This window comes from Mustela erminea, chromosome 11, assembly GCF_009829155.1.
Source record: "Mustela erminea isolate mMusErm1 chromosome 11, mMusErm1.Pri, whole genome shotgun sequence".
Taxonomy (NCBI): Eukaryota; Metazoa; Chordata; class Mammalia; order Carnivora; family Mustelidae; genus Mustela; species Mustela erminea.
In genome coordinates this window covers 27,089,288-27,107,115 of record NC_045624.1, presented here as the reverse complement: position 1 = coordinate 27,107,115, position 17,828 = coordinate 27,089,288, and the positions used below count along the sequence as shown (strand labels likewise).

Genomic DNA, 17,828 nt, shown 5'->3' with positions numbered 1-17,828 from the left:
TAGACTCTTGGTCTAGGCTCAGGTCATAATCTCAGTACAGAAACTACTTGTCCCTCTTTCTCCCCCTCTGCTCTCTGCTCCTCCTCCCACTCAGAGCTCTCTCTTAAATAAATACATAAACAAATAAATAAAATCTTAAAAAACAAACAAAAAAAGAATATCCAAATTCCTTGTATTCATGGATTAGGTACCTCTTCAGAAATACATTTTATATGTACTGAAAAGATTAAAATTTTGAAAACTCCATAAAACATTTATACTGTTAACTTTATTATCGCTTCTTGGCCTTTTGGCTAAGATCAAGTGTAGTATCTGTTCTTATCAGTTTAATATACTGTTAACTTTAATTGCAACATCTATACTTTAATATTTCAGGTTACTTTTCCCAAAGATGCCACTTCCAGGAAGCCTTCCCCACTGGTACTCAATACATGCTTCAAGAATGCAGAATAATACATTCAAAAGGATTAAAATATTGAGCATGCAACAGGGAGAAAATTCTAACACTGCTGTAAGATTTCACAAATGAATGACTTCTGAGTCAGCTGCTTCTGCTTCCTCTGCCTCTACCACGTTAACAGTGGCGTTACTTAAGGCATGTTATTTACCCTGTCTAGGTCTCAGTTTCTCCTTCAAAATCTTATGGACGTAGCATAGTGATAAAGGGGCCGGGCTGTGGAGTTAAGACTGCTTGAGACTGAATTCTTCTGTACCACTTACTAGATTTGTGACCCTGAGCAAGATTTGTGTCCCTGTTTGGTCTTCTATAAAACGGGGATAATAGCAGCCACTTCATAAGACTCCTGGAGAGTGCCTGGCTGGTAGTAAATGATCATTAAATAGTAGCTGCTGTAATTATTGTTGTTATTGTCTTCATCATGATAGCTAGGTTTTAGTAAGTGCTATGCTAAGTACTTTGATTACTTCATTTAATCTCCACAGCATTTCTGTAAAATAAGTATTAAAATTTCCACTTAAAAGACAAAGCCAAAGTATACATTACTTGGCAGAGGGTAAGCCTTACTGAACGTGATTTTTTTTTTAAATTATAATAAGGTAAATAATCCAAAATTGACTACAGCAGTATTTGATTCATGTTTTTGTATCAGGAAAAAAATTTAAGGACAAATCAGAAAGCAATATATCTGTTTAAAAGATACAAACCCTAACAATCCCCAAAAGCTATCATATATTATTTGTGTCCCAGAATAAGCTATCTAAATTCTGATGAGAGGATGTGAGATGCTTAAAAAAAAAAAAAAAAAAAAAGCCATACCCTCCATTATAACGAAGGTTCCTGGAGCAATAGTTCCATACCTCCACAGGGTCAGCCACCCAATTTAAATGTGATGCAATCTCTGCATCCTCTGTCCCCAGAGAAAATATATACACTTAAGAATTTAGTACACTATATTTCAAGGAGTGTTTACAGAGTCCAAGATGTGAATCTCTGCCCTAATGATCTGGGGCTTTGTCCTTTTTATTTTGGAATTCCACTTTATTTTGGAATATATACTTTTCTGGTATACTTTTTTTTTTTTTAAAGAATTCTCAATACTTCAAGTGCTCATCATGAAATTAAAAAGGATAATATAAAGCTACTATTAGTTCTATGCACTCCATTGAAGTCAGTGCTTATTCTCACAGGGACTAGTTTCGTATTACCAGTGTGAAATAGTATTTGGAAATAAGAAACATAAATCTTAAAGAAAGAAACGAACAAGTATGCTACACAAAATTTGCTATCTTTAAAGAAGATATTAAGTCAAGATCATACAGTTTATAAACTTATCAATATAGAATGAAGATATAAGTATATGTGCTGCCGAAGCGAGCATGAAGATATAAGTAATAGTGATCTTCACCCTACATAGTCCTCCTTCATCCTATAAAAAAGTAAAAAAATAGTACATTTCTAAGACTCATCTTTGTTATTTTAAAATGACACAATAAACTACAGTATTTGATCACAAATATTAAATATTTAAGTATTAATGTATGATACATGTTTCTAAAGGATTAAACAACAACCTAAAATCTTCTAGATCAATAATTTGTATCAAAGAGCTTACCATTTGGGGGGTCTCGTCTTTTCTCTGTTAGAAAATAAATCAAAATAATATTATCAGACATATGCAATACAAAAATCAACATAAAGAATTAATCTACCCAAACTCTGACTTATTCTTAAGTCAATGTATAAGTGGCTAAAAAAGGTTTCTCTAAGGAACTGACATCTGAATAAAATAAGGAACAACGTATTTAAAGGCCTAAGGAGGGAACAGCATGAAGGAACATCATGAAGCTTGGACTAGAGTGAGCCAACAGAAGAGTAAAAGGAGGCAGTCAGAAGGAGACTCAGGGACTGGATCATGTAGGGTTCCACAGGCCATGGTAAGGAATACAGATTGTATTCTATATATGACAGGAAGCTCTTATAGGGTTTAATAGGGCCAACATAATCTACTGTTTTTAAAAGATAACTTAGGCTACTATGTGGAAAAGAAATCTGAGTGGCATCAGGGAGACTAGTGAGGGAGTTATGGTAGTCCAGATGACAGATAAAGGGGGCTTCGATTAGAGGGGTAGCAGAGGTGATGAGAAATAGATCCACGATATGTTTCTGAAGAGACAACAGGCTCACTGATAGGATTTATAAGAGACCATGGTGAGCCAGAGTGGAGCCTTTTACCAAGTTGGGGAATACATGGGGAAGAGTAGGAATGGGTCTAACTGGGGTCAGGGAACATAGATCAGATGTTCTGCTCAAACAAGTTAAGTTTAAGGTTATCCTGATGCTCAGTTGAAGTAAACAAGTTTGAAGGTTGGGGGAAAGGTCAACAATGAGGACAAAACTTTGGGAGGCATCAGTGTATGGAGAGTTTTCAAAGCTACGGGGACACAATGAAAGCACAAGAGTAATGAGAATACTCAGAAACATTTGATCACTAAAGCAGACCAAAAATAACAAAAAGCTATAGCAGATTAGAAAGGAGTAAAACCAGGAGAACTATCAATCCTTTGTACTCAGACTCTTACATACGAAGTTTGGTATCATTTTAGCTTTAAGAAATTCAAAAGTGGTTGAAGAATTTTAAACAAATGTAATTTCCAGAAAGATTTTCTGATACAAAATTAACCCAAATTGTAAGAGAAATACCCATAAATAATGATATAATTATCAATTTACAGACAGCCATAAACTAAAATTAATAGGATTTAACTGGGGAATAAGTTAAAAAATCCTGGCAATAGGAAATACCAATTTATTACTCCATCTGGTGGTCTGATGAAGTAACTTTCTGAAACACTGGACATAAGCAAGTCCCATCTATGTCAATGAATGTCAATCTCCCATTTCCCAGGTGATGTTATCTCTGCAACCAGAGAGGAAATACTTTAACTGATAACACAGATATGGAAATACACTGACATAAATATAAAGTTCAGAGGATAAGTTCTAAAAAGTAATTTACAAATAAGATGCTAACCTGGCTTGAGAGCCATTCACATTTAAAAAAAGGGAGGGTTTGGTTGAACAAAGAAGAATGGGAGCTGCTGGTATGAGGTATCTGCTAGAAATATTTGCAGAACAGTGATTTAATCATATCAAGAGGTATTTTAGTACCAACTAGTAAAACTACTTGTGGAGTACTGTGTTCAATATGACTACTGTATTTGAAGCTGGATCATTTCTTCAAATCTGGACCTTCTGAAGAAGACATAAAAATATACAGTGGCTTCAGAGTACAGTATTTGGGATGATGCATCTATAAAGTACATCATGAGAGGAGTAAGAAACTGAAACAGGTTAAGGTAAAGAAGTAAAGGCATGAGAACATGATAGATGGCTTCCAATATTAAATGGCTACTGGGAGGAAAAGAAAATAGACTAATTTTTTATTGCTCCAAAAGTCAGACTCCATGCATCTAAGTTAAAGAGAGGTGAGGCTGGAGTTTGACTTAGCAGAAGTAGAATAGATCCCTACCCAGGAATCTATCAGCTGCCTCCCTAAGATGACCTTTCTGCTTCTGAAACACCATGCTTAAAAGTTTAGGAATTACATAAAACAAAATTCCTATACCAGCTGAAAGATGCCTTTAGGGACCTTCCTATTTCAAAGTCAATTAGTCTATATTTTAAGAAATATTTTTTACTTGTTTGATTTGGAAATGTCACATATATTGACTATAAGGAGCCCCTGGCCTAGCACCTGATTATGTCACAGAACCATAAACTATTCTTTATCTTTAAATCCTTTCCTGCAAGAAATCAAGTAGTAAATGTCCTTGGTCCTAAAAAGAAGTAAGAAAAAATAGGTCCCTAATAATTCTATTTATTCATTACAGTTAAGGTATAATAAGAAGGCAACATCTATTGTTGTTGTGAGGCAACAACTTAGTTCACTTTATTTTCACTTCATTTTATTTCATTTCATTTTACCTCACTTCCCTCTTGAAAACCATTAAAATAACAGTAAAGATGTACAAAATGGAATACATGATTTTACATTCCTGTTTTCTGGATCCAATGTCTTATTTTTTCAAGGCTTAGTCCCTCTTAGTGGTAAAGCACAACCTGGAATACACTGATCTTCAAAACTAGGCTAACATGTACCCCCAGATGCATAGAAAAACTTCTCAAGGATTATACAGCCTGGCTAGTTTGAAGGCAAACGATTTGGTGATCACAACTCACACATGTTCTTTCTCTGAAAACTGATCTTCTTAAGATGATGGTTTTAGAGAGGTTCACCTTTCCTAATCACCCTTCTCCCACTTGACAACAGAAAGGCCTAGTATACTGTTGTCAAGTATTTCTATATCAATAAATTTAAAATTCTATACTAGACTAGAGCATTCTCTAATTATTTTATGTGTATTATAGTCTCATACATTAAGTTTTTTATGGATTTATGATAGACAACATTAGGGACAAAATAGAGACAAAACAATGCTTACAAATTTTGTTTGCAACTTTGCTTGTTCGCTTCTAGGCTTGCCTAAAAAGTCTTTGTCACAAAGTATTAATATGCTAAGAATGTAAGTTAAGAACAAAGCCATAAAAATGCAAGTTTTAGAGTCAGTATATATGGCATGTTATCAACAAGACAGATTATCAGAATGAATTCTTCAGTAAATCTGAAAAAAAAAAATAGTTCTTAATAAAAATAGTTCTTAAATAAGTCCTAATGATTTTTTTTTTTTTTTTTTGGGTAAGGGGCCAGAGAATAAATATTTTAGGCTTTGTGTACCATACAGTCTTTGTTGTAACCACCCAACTGTTGTTGTGGCAACAGACAAAATATAAACCAATGAGTGTAGGTTTGTCTCACTAAAACTTTATTTATAAAACTTTATTTATAAAAACAGGTGTGGGCCCGTTCTGTCCCATGAGCCAGCTCCTGTTTAAAAAAAGAAAAAAGTTTACCAGATTTCCTTTGTCTCCGGCCCAACAAGTCTGTAACTGCTTTCCGGAATTTTTTTGCTTCTTCTTCATTGGCAAAATTAAGAGCAACTTGACAAGTCTGAAATATTTTTATTTAAAAAGGTAAACAACAGAAAACATGAATCTAGCTTTAATGAAAAAAATCGATAACCAACAAAGTACATTTCTGAAGAAGGAAAGCTAAGTTTACTAGCAGACAAGAGCTTAGTTTAAGCTTAGTTTTAATTTTATCTGAATAACTGAAGAATACTGAAAGCATGGAGAAGGCAAAGTAAAAGACTACTAATAGATAAGTTGCCTCTCATAACGCACATTCAAATATTAAATGGAATACTCCATCTTCAACAATGACAACAAAAATAGCAAATTGAATGTGATCTTTCAATAGAACTCTACAAAATAATACGGATTTTAGAATAGCAAACACTGGAAAAGTTGGTCAAATGCAGGTCAGCTCTATCTTTACTAGGTTATGTTTTTATTTTACAGCTCAACTGTAGGTATTATTTATATTATAACCTTAATTCAGATAAAGTATTAAAAATATGAAAAGACTGACATTGATAATGGCATTTTATGCACACTTTTATATGTGTACATAAATATATTAAATATCTTAATATTTTATTAAGAAAAATGTGAAAAATAACAGCTAGAGAAGAAAAATTTTTTGAAACTATATATCATCTAATCTAACCTTTTTTCCTCATTATATAAAATTTAGGAAATAAAAATACAAAAATAAAGAAAATTAAAATCACCTATAACCTAGTCACTCAGACAATCTCTGTCAGCATATGGTATGGAAATCCTTCTAACATCTTCCTCGAGTATATGCAATAAATTTCTTCATATTCTATTCTCCCCCTACACACATTTATTGTATTTTAGCACTCTCCTAGGCCACAAACTATTCTTTCACAAAATAATTTGAATGGCAATATAACATCAATATTTAAAACATACCATGGATTAGTGGGCAATTAAGACTTCATTTTTATACATAAGAACACTAAATCCCAGAAAGATAAAGCTCTCTGTCCAAAGACAAAGATGATGAAAAAACAAATTTCTTTTCTACACAGCAAATTATATTTATGGTACTCTTTGGAAACTTTTTTTTTTTTTTTTTTGGCCCTTTAAAGTCTAAGCCATTTCTTCCTATTCAGCTTTTTTTTTTTAAAGATTTTATTTATTTATTTGACAGAGAAAGAGAGACAGTGAGAGAGAACACAAAGCAGAGGGAGTGAGAAAGGGAGAAAAGGCTTCCCGCAGGGAGCTCAATGTGGGGCTCGATCCCAGGATTCCAGGATCATGATCTGAGCAGAAGGCAGATGCTTAACTGACTGAGCCACCCAGGTGCCCCTATGAAGAACCTTTTAAAGGTAAAATAATTATTTTTACTTTATATAGTGTTTACATGGAAAGCTCATAAATGCTTTCCACAAACAAGTATTAAAACAATTATGGGATCGAGCTCCACATCGGGCTCCCTGCTCAGCAGGAGGCCTGTTCTCCCTCTCCTGCTCTCCCTACCTGTGTTTCCTCTCTCACTGTCTCTCTCTCTCTCTCTGTCAAATAAATAAATAAAATCTTAAACAAAACAAAAGCCAGATGAACAAACAAAAAAAATTACATTAAACAGGGCAATAAAAAAAATATGACTTACATCTCCAGCAAAGGTATGAAAATATCCTCTAGGACTATTATATACAAAGTTATTGTATAGCTCTTGTTCCCACAATAGTTTTCCATCCTAGAAAAAGGTTAAAATAAGAGTTACCAAAAAGATAATCTCCAGGAATAAAACAAGATAGATGACTCATATTCAGGGAATTGTTTACATTAACAATAGGTTATACAGGCACAGAAAACACACACGTATAAAACATAAATAACATATAATTTAATCAGTAATTTCTTAACAAAAGAGTAAATTCTGGATTTTTCTTTCAAAAAACTACATATCAAATGAGTTTAAGTCAGTATGCTAAGACACTATCTCATTAGCCTTGTATTCCCAAATATAGTTACTCAGTCAAATACTAACCTAGAACAATTACTAGATCATCAATGTTAGACAGAAGGACTAGAATACTGTTGTACATGCACTGATTATCAATGCATAGTTCCATCAGTAATAGACTGTGTGCCATCAAATATTACAGGAACATTTCATGATCTTTTCCTCAATTTTGTAAATGCTGAGAGGGTCAAATATAGCCTCTCTGTACTATTCATTAACAATTTTTGAATTCCTAACTTTTACATAGTGGCCCTCTAATTAAATACTGGTAAGAGTAGTTAGTGTCAATCATGTGCAAAAAGAGACTGATAATTAAAGTGCACCAAGGTTAAAGTATGGTTGAGAGAACCATAGATGACTGGATTTTCTTATCTGTGACTACAGTAGAAGAAATATAATTAACCTACTACCAAAGGTGGCTAAGTGAAAGTATTCAGCAATGGTTATCTAAAATTAGAAGTAAATGCTTAGAGAAATTTAAGTATTGTCCTATTTCAAAAGCAAGGTTCTACCTAGACCATGACTTTAAAATATTTAGAAAACACTATATATACATACAATGCAATTCCTTTCTTAGTGAAGCTTTATTGCACTTGATTTCTGCATAGTGCTTCTCACTGGTGATGAGAAATATGTTAAAAAAAAAAAAAACAAACTAAAAACTAAACAGTTTCTTTCAAACTCTGCATGTGTTCCCTATCCCCCAGAATCAGTGCCACAGTAAGCCACTGCTCACGGGAGTATGCCACATCTTGTGGTATGGAGAAGTAAATGTTAAGCAGCACAAAGCTACAAAGCACAGTAACTTAAATCTTATTTAATCTCAGGGAAACACTTTGCAATAGGCCCAAATGGTTCTCCCATTTTACAAATAAATAAACCAAGGCCCAGAGAAGTAAAACAGTTTAATTACAATCCATCTATCTTAAGTATCATCCAGGAGAGTTCAAAAACATTTTTTTGGTAATTATTCCATTATACTTATTGCCACATACAAATATTACAGAAGCCTACATATAGAAAAGGGTGTTGTTTTTTTTTTTTAAATTTATTTATTTGTTAGAGAGAGAAAGAGGCAGGCAGAGGGAAAAGCAGGCTCCCTGCTGAGCAAGGAGCCCAACGCGGGATTTGATCCCAGGAAACTGGGATCATGACCTGAGCCAAAGGCAGACGCTTTACTGACTGAGCCACCCGGGGGTCCCCTATAAAAAAGGTTTCAAAAGATAAATGGAGATTCATCTCTGCACAAAGGTAATCACTTCTACAGTAACTGTAAGAGGGTGAATACCTGAGAATGGGCATCCAATTTAGAATAATGTGGATTTGTGTTTGAATGTGTGAGGTACAAAGCTGTGAAAATCTGAACATTGTTACTGTTGTCTCAACATAGGTATAAGTTGCAAATACATTATTATAAGTAGTGTATCGTGCTTTAAACCTAGACTGAAGTAATTAACAGTATATACTAAACTAAAATATACTTTTATAGTTCCCTGAAAGGATTATATATGCTTGGAATAAAGGAGCACCAGTAGAAAAAGAGAGAATACAGAGAAAGCCCAAGATGTAAAGATATTAAAAGCAAAAACAAAAACAGAAAAATCCTTTAATGTGTAGTGGCTGTAGAAAGATAAAACAGGGAACTCTTCATGTTCTGGCTTACAACCTATTCCTGTTTGGTTGCAATGCCCATGCTTCATTTTCTAAAAGCAAGCCTCACTCTTCAAATATTAAGTATAATTTAAAAAATACACACAAGATGAACAAAAATTATATATTTAACAATATATTTAAATATATAAATAATTATAACTGAGGTTAAAAAACCTATTTACCTACAGTTGAAAGTGGAAATAAAACTCACCTTAATATCAAATATTCTTAAAAAATAAGATCTCTGTGGATTGTCCTTAACAAGACAAGCGACACCGCTGCACTTCTTTGACCACATACAGTTACGATCTGCTGCATATAGCTGTACCACTGCTGAAGACATAGTCTGGAAAATATAGAATGTATAGCCATTAGGTTCAAAATAACATTCAGATGACCACAGCACCTCTGACATCTTCACTGAAATTTCTTAAGAGACATCCAACCAGGGCGCCTGGGTGGCTCAGTGGGTTAAGCCGCTGCCTTCGGCTCAGGTCATGATCTCAGGGTCCTGGGATCGAGTCCCGCATCAGGCTCTCTGCTCAGCAGGGAGCCTGCTTCCCTTCCTCTCTCTCTGCCTGCCTCTCTGCCTACTTGTGATCTCTCTCTCTGTCAAATAAATAAATAAAATCTTTAAAAAAAAAAAAAAAAAAGAGACATCCAACCAGAATCACCCAGCTAGGTCACTCCTGATTCCCTGTCCCACAGAAACAAGGAGATGATAAACATTTGTTGTTCCTTTAAGCCATTACTTTTTGAGGTAATTTCTCAAACAGTAGCAAACAACATAATAACTGCATTAAACGTAACTATAGAAAGCAAACATTTACTGATGCTTAGAATGTGACAAAAATTATATTAGGTGCTTTTAAATACAACTCCATTTAAATGTATTACTATTATAATCTCATTCAATGCTTGCAAAACCCAACATTAAAGAGATAAATAATCTGCCTCAAATCACACAGCAAAGTGGCAGAGTTCCAATGCAGGCAATTTATGACTTCAGATCCTGTAGTCCCCCTTTATCGATGGGGTGCACATTCCAAGACTCCCCAGTGGATGCCTGAAACTGCAGACACTACAAATCCCATATATACTATGTTTTTCCTACATATCTATGATGAAGTTTAATTTATAAATTAGGCAAAGAGATTAAAAATAACAAAAAGTAAAACAATTGTTATAACTATTGTAATAAAAGTCATGAGAATGTGGGATCTCTCTCAAAATATCTTACTGTACTATACTCATCCTTCCTGTGATGATGTTAGATGATAAAACACACCTATGTGAGCGGATGAAGTGAGGTGAATGGAGTAGGCATTATAATGTAATGTTAGGCTACTACTAACCTTCCGACACTATGTCAGAAGGAGGATCATCTACTTCCAAACAGCAGTTGACTGACCGTGCGTAACTGAAACTGTGGAGAGCAAAACCATGCATGAGGAAAGACTACTATACCACTTTCCAATACTGCGAACACTTCAGTATATGAAGTAGTAGTGTTAGTAAAGGCTGACATCCACATAGCAGTTAATTACTTTAGTATGGTACTAAATCACAACTGAAAGCAAGATTTGAAGGTACTAATTATAGTGCTAGACATATGAACATATCATTATCCTAGAAGGCAGATTCTAAAATCATTTTTTAAAAAAATTTTTTTGAAGATTTTATTTATTTGACAAAGAGAGAGAAAGAACACAAGCAAGGGAGTGGCAGGCAGAGGGAGAGGGAGAAACAGGCTCCCCACTCAGCAGGGAGCCCAAAGCAAGCTCAATCCCAGGACGCTATCTATGATCAAGACCTGAGCCAAAAGGAGGTGCTTCACGAACTGAGCCACCCAGGCACCCGTGTAATATCTTTTTTAAAGAGGGCAAAACTGAGGGGAAAAAGGTATTAAGTGACTTGCACATGGCCATGCTTGAGAGCTATACTGAAGATATAAAGAATTATCAGTAATTATTGTACTAATTTTCCCAAGGATATACCTAACTAGTACCCTTTGGGATGTATAAGCGAAAAGCTAATTGCTACAAGCAAGGAACATGGCACATTAAGTTTTAACCATGTTGCAACCTCCCTCATGACAGCATCATGAAAAAATGGAAACTCTAGTTTACTTCTAAAGGTTTTTTTTTTTTAATGTTATAATCTTGGATGTAACTATTCGATTTTAGTTTCCATTAAGAGTGATACAAAGCAAAGGAGTCAAGATGGCAGAGAAGTAGCAGGTTGAGACTACTTCAGCTAGCAGGAGATCAGCTAGATAGCTTATCTAAAGATTGCAAACACCTGCAAATCCATCGGCAGAGGCAGATCGAAGAGAAGAAGAACAGCAATTCTGGAAACAGAAAAACAACCACTTTCTGAAAGGTAGGACTGGTGGAGACGTGAATCCCAAGCGACGGGAAGATAGACCCCGGGGGGAGGGGCCGGCTCCCGGCAAGCTGCGGAGCAACGGAGCACAAGATCAGGACTTTTAAAAGTCTGTTCCGCTGAGGGACATCGCTCCAGAGGCTAAACCGGGGTGAAGCCCACGCGGGGTCAGCGTGGCCTCAGGTCCCGCAGGGTCACAGAAGGATCAGGGGTGTCTGAGTGTTGCAGAACTTGCGGGTACTGGAACAGGAAAACCAGCTACAGAGACAGAGCCGACAGTAAGCTCACAGCTCAGGGTTACCTTGAACCAGCCACAGGCTCGGTGAGCTCGGAGCGCGGCCGGAGGTCAGGCAGATGGGAGTAACTGGGCGCTGTTCTCTGAGGGCGCACTGAGGAGTGGGGCCCCGGGCTCTAGGCTCCTCCGGGCCAGAGACCAGGAGGCCGCCATTTGTATTCCCGTCCTCCGGAACTCTACGGAAAGTGCTCAGGGAACAAAAGCTCCTGAAAGCAAACCCGAGCTAATTACTCAGCCTGGCCCCTGGTAAGGGCGGTGCAATTCCGCCTGGGGCAAAGACACTTGAGAATCACTACACCAGGCCCCTCGTCCAGAAGAGCAACAAGAAATCCAGCCAAGACCAAGTTCACCTACCAAAGAGTGCGGTTTCAAAACCAAGGAGAGCAGCAGAATTCCAGAGGAGGAGAAAGCAAAGCACGGAACTCAGGGCTTTCTCCCTGTGATTTTTTTTAGTCTTGCAGTTAATTTAATTTTTTTCTTTTTCATTTGTTTTTTTCTCTCGCCTTCTGGTAAAATTTTTTTTTAACTTTTACCCTTTTCTTTTTTTTTTTTTTAAGATTTTATTTATTTATTTGACAGAGATCACAGGTAGGCAGAGAGGCAGGCAGAGAGAGTGAGAGGGAAGCAGGCTCCCTGCCGAGCAGAGAGCCCGATGTGGGACTCGATCCCAGGACCCTGAGATCATGACCTGAACCGAAGGCAGCGGCTTAAACCACTGAGGCACTCAGGCGCCCCTACCCTTTTCTTTCTTAACGTTTTTTAACTAGTTTATCTAATATATATTTTTTCTTTTTTATATTTTTCTTTCTTCTTCTTTTTTTTTAATTCTTTTTTTTTTTCTTTCTTCCTTTTTGAACCTCTTTTTATCCGCTTTCTCCCCCCTCACGATTTGGGATCTCTTCTGATTTGGTTAAAGCATATTTTCCTGGGGTTGTTACCACCCTTTTAGTATTTTACTTGCTCCTTCATATATTCTTATCTGGACAAAATGACAAGACGGAAAAATTCACCACAAAAAAAAGAACAAGAGGCAGTACCGAGGCTAGGGACCTAATCAATACAGACATTGGTAATATGTCAGATCTAGAGTTCAGAATGACAATTCTCAAGGTTCTAGCCGGCTCGAAAAAGGCATGGAAGATATTAGAGAAACCCTCTCGGGAGATATAAAAGCCCTTTCTGGAGAAAAAAAGAACTAAAATCTAACCAAGTTGAACTTAAAAAAAGCTATTAATGAAGTGCAATCAAAAATGGAGGCTCTCACTGCTAGGATAAATGAGGCAGAAGAAAGAATTAGTGATATAGAAGACCAAATGACAGAGAATAAAGAAGCTGAGCAAAAGAGGGACAAACAGCTACTGGACCACGAGGGGAGAATTCGAGAGATAAGTGACACCATAAGACGAAACAACATTAGAATAATTGGGATTCCAGAAGAAGAAGAAAGAGAGAGGGGAGCAGAAGGTATACTGGAGAGAATTACTGGGGAGAATTTCCCCAATATGGCAAAGGGAACGAGCATCAAAATTCAGGAGGTTCCGAGAATGCCCCTCAAAATCAATAAGAATAGGCCCACACCCCGTCACCTAATAGTAAAATTTACAAGTCTCAGTGACAAAGAGAAAATCCTGAAAGCAGCCCGGGAAAAGAAGTCTGTAACATACAATGGTAAAAATATTAGATTGGCAACTGACTTATCCACAGAGACCTGGCAGGCCAGAAAGAGCTGGCAAGATATTTTCAGAGCACTAAACGAGAAAAACATGCAGCCAAGAATACTATATCCAGCTAGGCTATCATTGAAAATAGAAGGAGAGATCAAAAGCTTCCAGGACAAACAAAAACTGAAAGAATTTGCAAACACCAAACCATCTCTACAGGAAATATAGAAAGGCGTCCTCAAGCAAAGAGAGAGCCTACAAGTGGTAGATCAAAAAGGAACAGAGACCATATACAGTAACAGTCACCTTACAGGCAATACAATGGCACTAAATTCATATCTCTCAATAGTTACCCTGAATGTTAATGGGCTAAATGCCCCTGTCAAAAGACACAGGGTATCAGAATGGATAAAAAAACAAAACCCATCTATATGTTGCCTCCAAGAAACTCATTTTAAGCCTGAAGACACCTCCAGATTTAAAGTGAGGGGGTGGAAAAGAATTTACCATGCTAATGGACATGAGAAGAAAGCAGGAGTGGCCATCCTTATATCAGATCAATTAGATTTTAAGCCAAAGACTATAATAAGAGATGAGGAAGGACACTATATCATACTCAAAGGGTCTGTCCAACAAGAAGATCTAACAATTTTAAATATCTATGCCCCCAACGTGGGAGCAGCCAACTATATAAACCAATTAATAATAAAATCAAAGAAACACATCAACAATAATACAATAATAGTAGGGGACTTTAACACTCCCCTCACTGAAATGGACAGATCATCCAAGCAAAAGATCAGCAAGGAAATAAAGGCCTTAAACGACACACTGGACCAGATGGACATCACAGATATATTCAGAACATTTCATCCCAAAGCAACAGAATACACATTCTTCTCTAGTGCACATGGAACATTCTCCAGAATAGATCACATCCTCGGTCCTAAATCAGGACTCAACCGGTATCAAAAGATTGGGATCATTCCCTGCATATGTTCAGACCACAATGCTCTAAAGCTAGAACTCAACCACAAAAGGAAGTTTGGAAAGAACCCAAATACATGGAGACTAAACAGCATCCTTCTAAAGAATGAATGGGTCAACCGGGAAATTAAAGAAGAATTGAAAAAAATCATGGAAACAAATGATAATGAAAATACAACGGTTCAAAATCTGTGCGACACAACAAAGGCAGTCTTGAGAGAAAAATATATAGCGGTACAAGCCTTTCTCAAGAAACAAGAAAGGTCTCAAATACACAACCTAACCCTACACCTAAAGGAGCTGAAGAAAGAACAAGAAAGAAACCCTAAGCCCAGCAGGAGAAGAGAAATCATCAAGATCAGAGCAGAAATCAATGAAATAGAAACCAAAAAAAACAATAGAACAAATCAACGAAACTAGGAGCTGGTTCTTTGAAAGAATTAATAAAATTGATAAACCCCTGGCCAGACTTATCCAAAAGAAAAGAGAAAGGACCCAAATAAATAAAATCATGAATGAAAGAGGAGAGATCACAACTAACACCAAAGAAATACAAACTATTATAAGAACATACTATGAGCAACTCTACGCCAACAAATTTGACAATCTGGAAGAAATGGATGCATTCCTAGAAACATATAAACTACCACAACTAAACCAGGAAGAAATAGAAAGCCTGAACAGACCCATAACCAGTAAGGAGATTGAAACAGTCATTAAAAATCTCCAAACACACAAAAGCCCAGGGCCAGACGGCTTCCCGGGGGAATTCTACCAAACATTTAAAGAAGAACTAATTCCTATTCTCCTGAAACTGTTCCAAAAAATAGAAATGGAAGGAAAACTTCCAAACTCATTTTATGAGGCCAGCATCACCTTGATCCCAAAACCAGACAAGGATCCCATCAAAAAAGAGAGCTATAGACCAATATCCATGATGAACACAGATGCAAAAATTCTCACCGAAATACTAGCCAATAGGATTCAACAGTACATTAAAAGGATTATTCACCACGACCAAGTGGGATTTATTCCAGGGCTGCAAGGTTGGTTCAACATCCGCAAATCAGTCAATGTGATACAACACATCAACAAAAGAAAGAATAAGAACCATAGGATACGTTCAATAGATGCTGAAAAAGCATTTGACAAAGTACAGCATCCCTTCCTGATCAAAACTCTTCAAAGTGTAGGGATAGAGGGCACATACCTCAATATCATCAAAGCCATCTATGAAAAACCCACTGCAAATATCATTCTCAATGGAGAAAAACTGAAAGCTTTTCCGCTAAGGTCAGGAACACGGCAGGGATGTCCATTATCATCACTGCTATTCAACATAGTACTAGAGGTCCTAGCCTCAGCAATCAGACAACAAAAGGAAATTAAAGGCATCCAAATCGGCAAAGAAGAAGTCAAATTATCACTCTTCGCAGATGATATGATACTATATGTGGAAACCCCCAAAGACTCCACTCCAAAACTGCTAGAACTTGTACAGGAATTCAGTAAAGTATCAGGATATAAAATCAATGCACAGAAATCAGTTGCTTTTCTCTACACCAACAACAAGACAGAAGAAAGAGAAATTAAGGAGTCAATCTCATTTACAATTGCACCCCAAACCATAAGATACCTAGGAATAAACCTAACCAAAGAGGTACAGAATCTATACTCAGAAAACTATAAAGTACTCATGAAAGAAATTGAGGAAGACACAAAGAAATGGAAAAATGTTCCATGCTCCTGGATTGGAAGAATAAATATTGTGAAAATGTCTATGCTACCTGAAGCAATCTACACATTTAATGCAATTCCTATCAAAGTACCATCCATCTTTTTCAAAGAAATGGAACAAATAATTCTAAAATTTATATGGAACCAGAAAAGACCTCGAATAGCCAAAGGGATATTGAAAAAGAAAGCCAAAGTTGGTGGCATCACAATTCCGGACTTCAAGCTCTGTTACAAAGCTGTCATCATCAAGACAGCATGGTACTGGCACAAAAACAGACACATAGATCAATGGAACAGAATAGAGAGCCCAGAAATAGACCCTCAACTCTATGGTCAACTAATCTTCGACAAAGCAGGAAAGAATGTCCAATGGAAAAAAGACAGCCTCTTCAATAAATGGTGCTGGGAAAATTGGACAGCCACATGCAGAAAAATGAAATTGGACCATTTCTTTACACCACACACGAAAATAGACTCAAAATGGATGAAGGATCTCAATGTGCGAAAGGAATCCATCAAAATCCTTGAGGAGAACACAGGCAGCAACCTCTTCGACCTCAGCCGCAGCAACATCTTCCTAGGAACAACGCCAAAGGCAAGGGAAGCAAGGGCAAAAATGAACTATTGGGATTTCATCAAGATCAAAAGCTTTTGCACAGCAAAGGAAACAGTTAACAAAATCAAAAGACAACTGACAGAATGGGAGAAGATATTTGCAAACGACATATCAGATAAAGGACTAGTGTCCAAAATCTATAAAGAACTTAGCAAACTCAACACCCAAAGCACAAATAATCCAATCAAGAAATGGGCAGAGGACATGAACAGACATTTCTGCAAAGAAGACATCCAGATGGCCAACAGACACATGAAAAAGTGCTCCATATCACTCGGCATCAGGGAAATACAAATCAAAACCACAATGAGATATCACCTCACACCAGTCAGAATGGCTAAAATCAACAAGTCAGGAAATGACAGATGCTGGCGAGGATGCGGAGAAAGGGAACCCTCCTACACTGTTGGTGGGAATGCAAGCTAGTGTGGCCACTCTGGAAAACAGCATGGAGGTTCCTCAAAATGTTGAAAATAGAACTGCCCTATGACCCAGCAATTGCACTACTGGGTATTTACCCTAAAGATACAAACGTAGTGATCCAAAGGGGCACGTGCACCCGAATGTTTATAGCAGCAATGTCCACAATAGCCAAACTATGGAAAGAACCTAGATGTCCATCAACAGATGAATGGATCAAGAAGATGTGGTCTATATACACAATGGAATACTATGTAGCCATCAAAAGAAATGAAATCTTGCCATTTGCGACAACATGGATGGAACTAGAGCGTATCATGCTTAGCGAAATAAGTCAAGCAGAGAAAGACAACTATCATATGATCTCCCTGATATGAGGAAGTGGTGATGCAACATGGGGCCTTAAGTGGGTAGAAGAAGAATCAATGAAACAAGATGGAATTGGGAGGGAGACAAACCATTAAGTGACTCTTAATCTCACAAAACAAACTGAGGGTTGTTGGAGGGAGGGGGGTTGGGAGAAGGGGGTGGGATTATGGACATTGGGGAAGGTGTGTGCTTTGGTGAGTGCTGTGAAGTGTGTAAACCTGGTGATTCAC

General features: G+C 36.9%; 1 protein-coding gene and 1 pseudogene across 2 annotated transcripts in view; one reads left to right on the top strand and one right to left on the bottom strand.

Annotated features, from left to right (window-relative positions):
- The window catches only part of WASL (WASP like actin nucleation promoting factor), a 76,297-nt gene that overhangs the window by 23,369 nt on the left and 35,100 nt on the right, over nucleotides 1-17,828 (bottom strand). For both annotated transcript variants that reach the window (XM_032304230.1, XM_032304231.1), the window contains exons 2-5: nucleotides 9,340-9,474; nucleotides 7,119-7,205; nucleotides 5,432-5,528; nucleotides 2,073-2,096 (exon numbers count right to left, since the gene is read on the bottom strand). In XM_032304230.1, the coding sequence (XP_032160121.1) occupies nucleotides 2,073-2,096; nucleotides 5,432-5,528; nucleotides 7,119-7,205; nucleotides 9,340-9,474 (343 nt within the window). The remainder of the gene's footprint in view (nucleotides 1-2,072; nucleotides 2,097-5,431; nucleotides 5,529-7,118; nucleotides 7,206-9,339; nucleotides 9,475-17,828) is intronic.
- On the top strand, nucleotides 274-385 carry LOC116569782 (annotated as a pseudogene).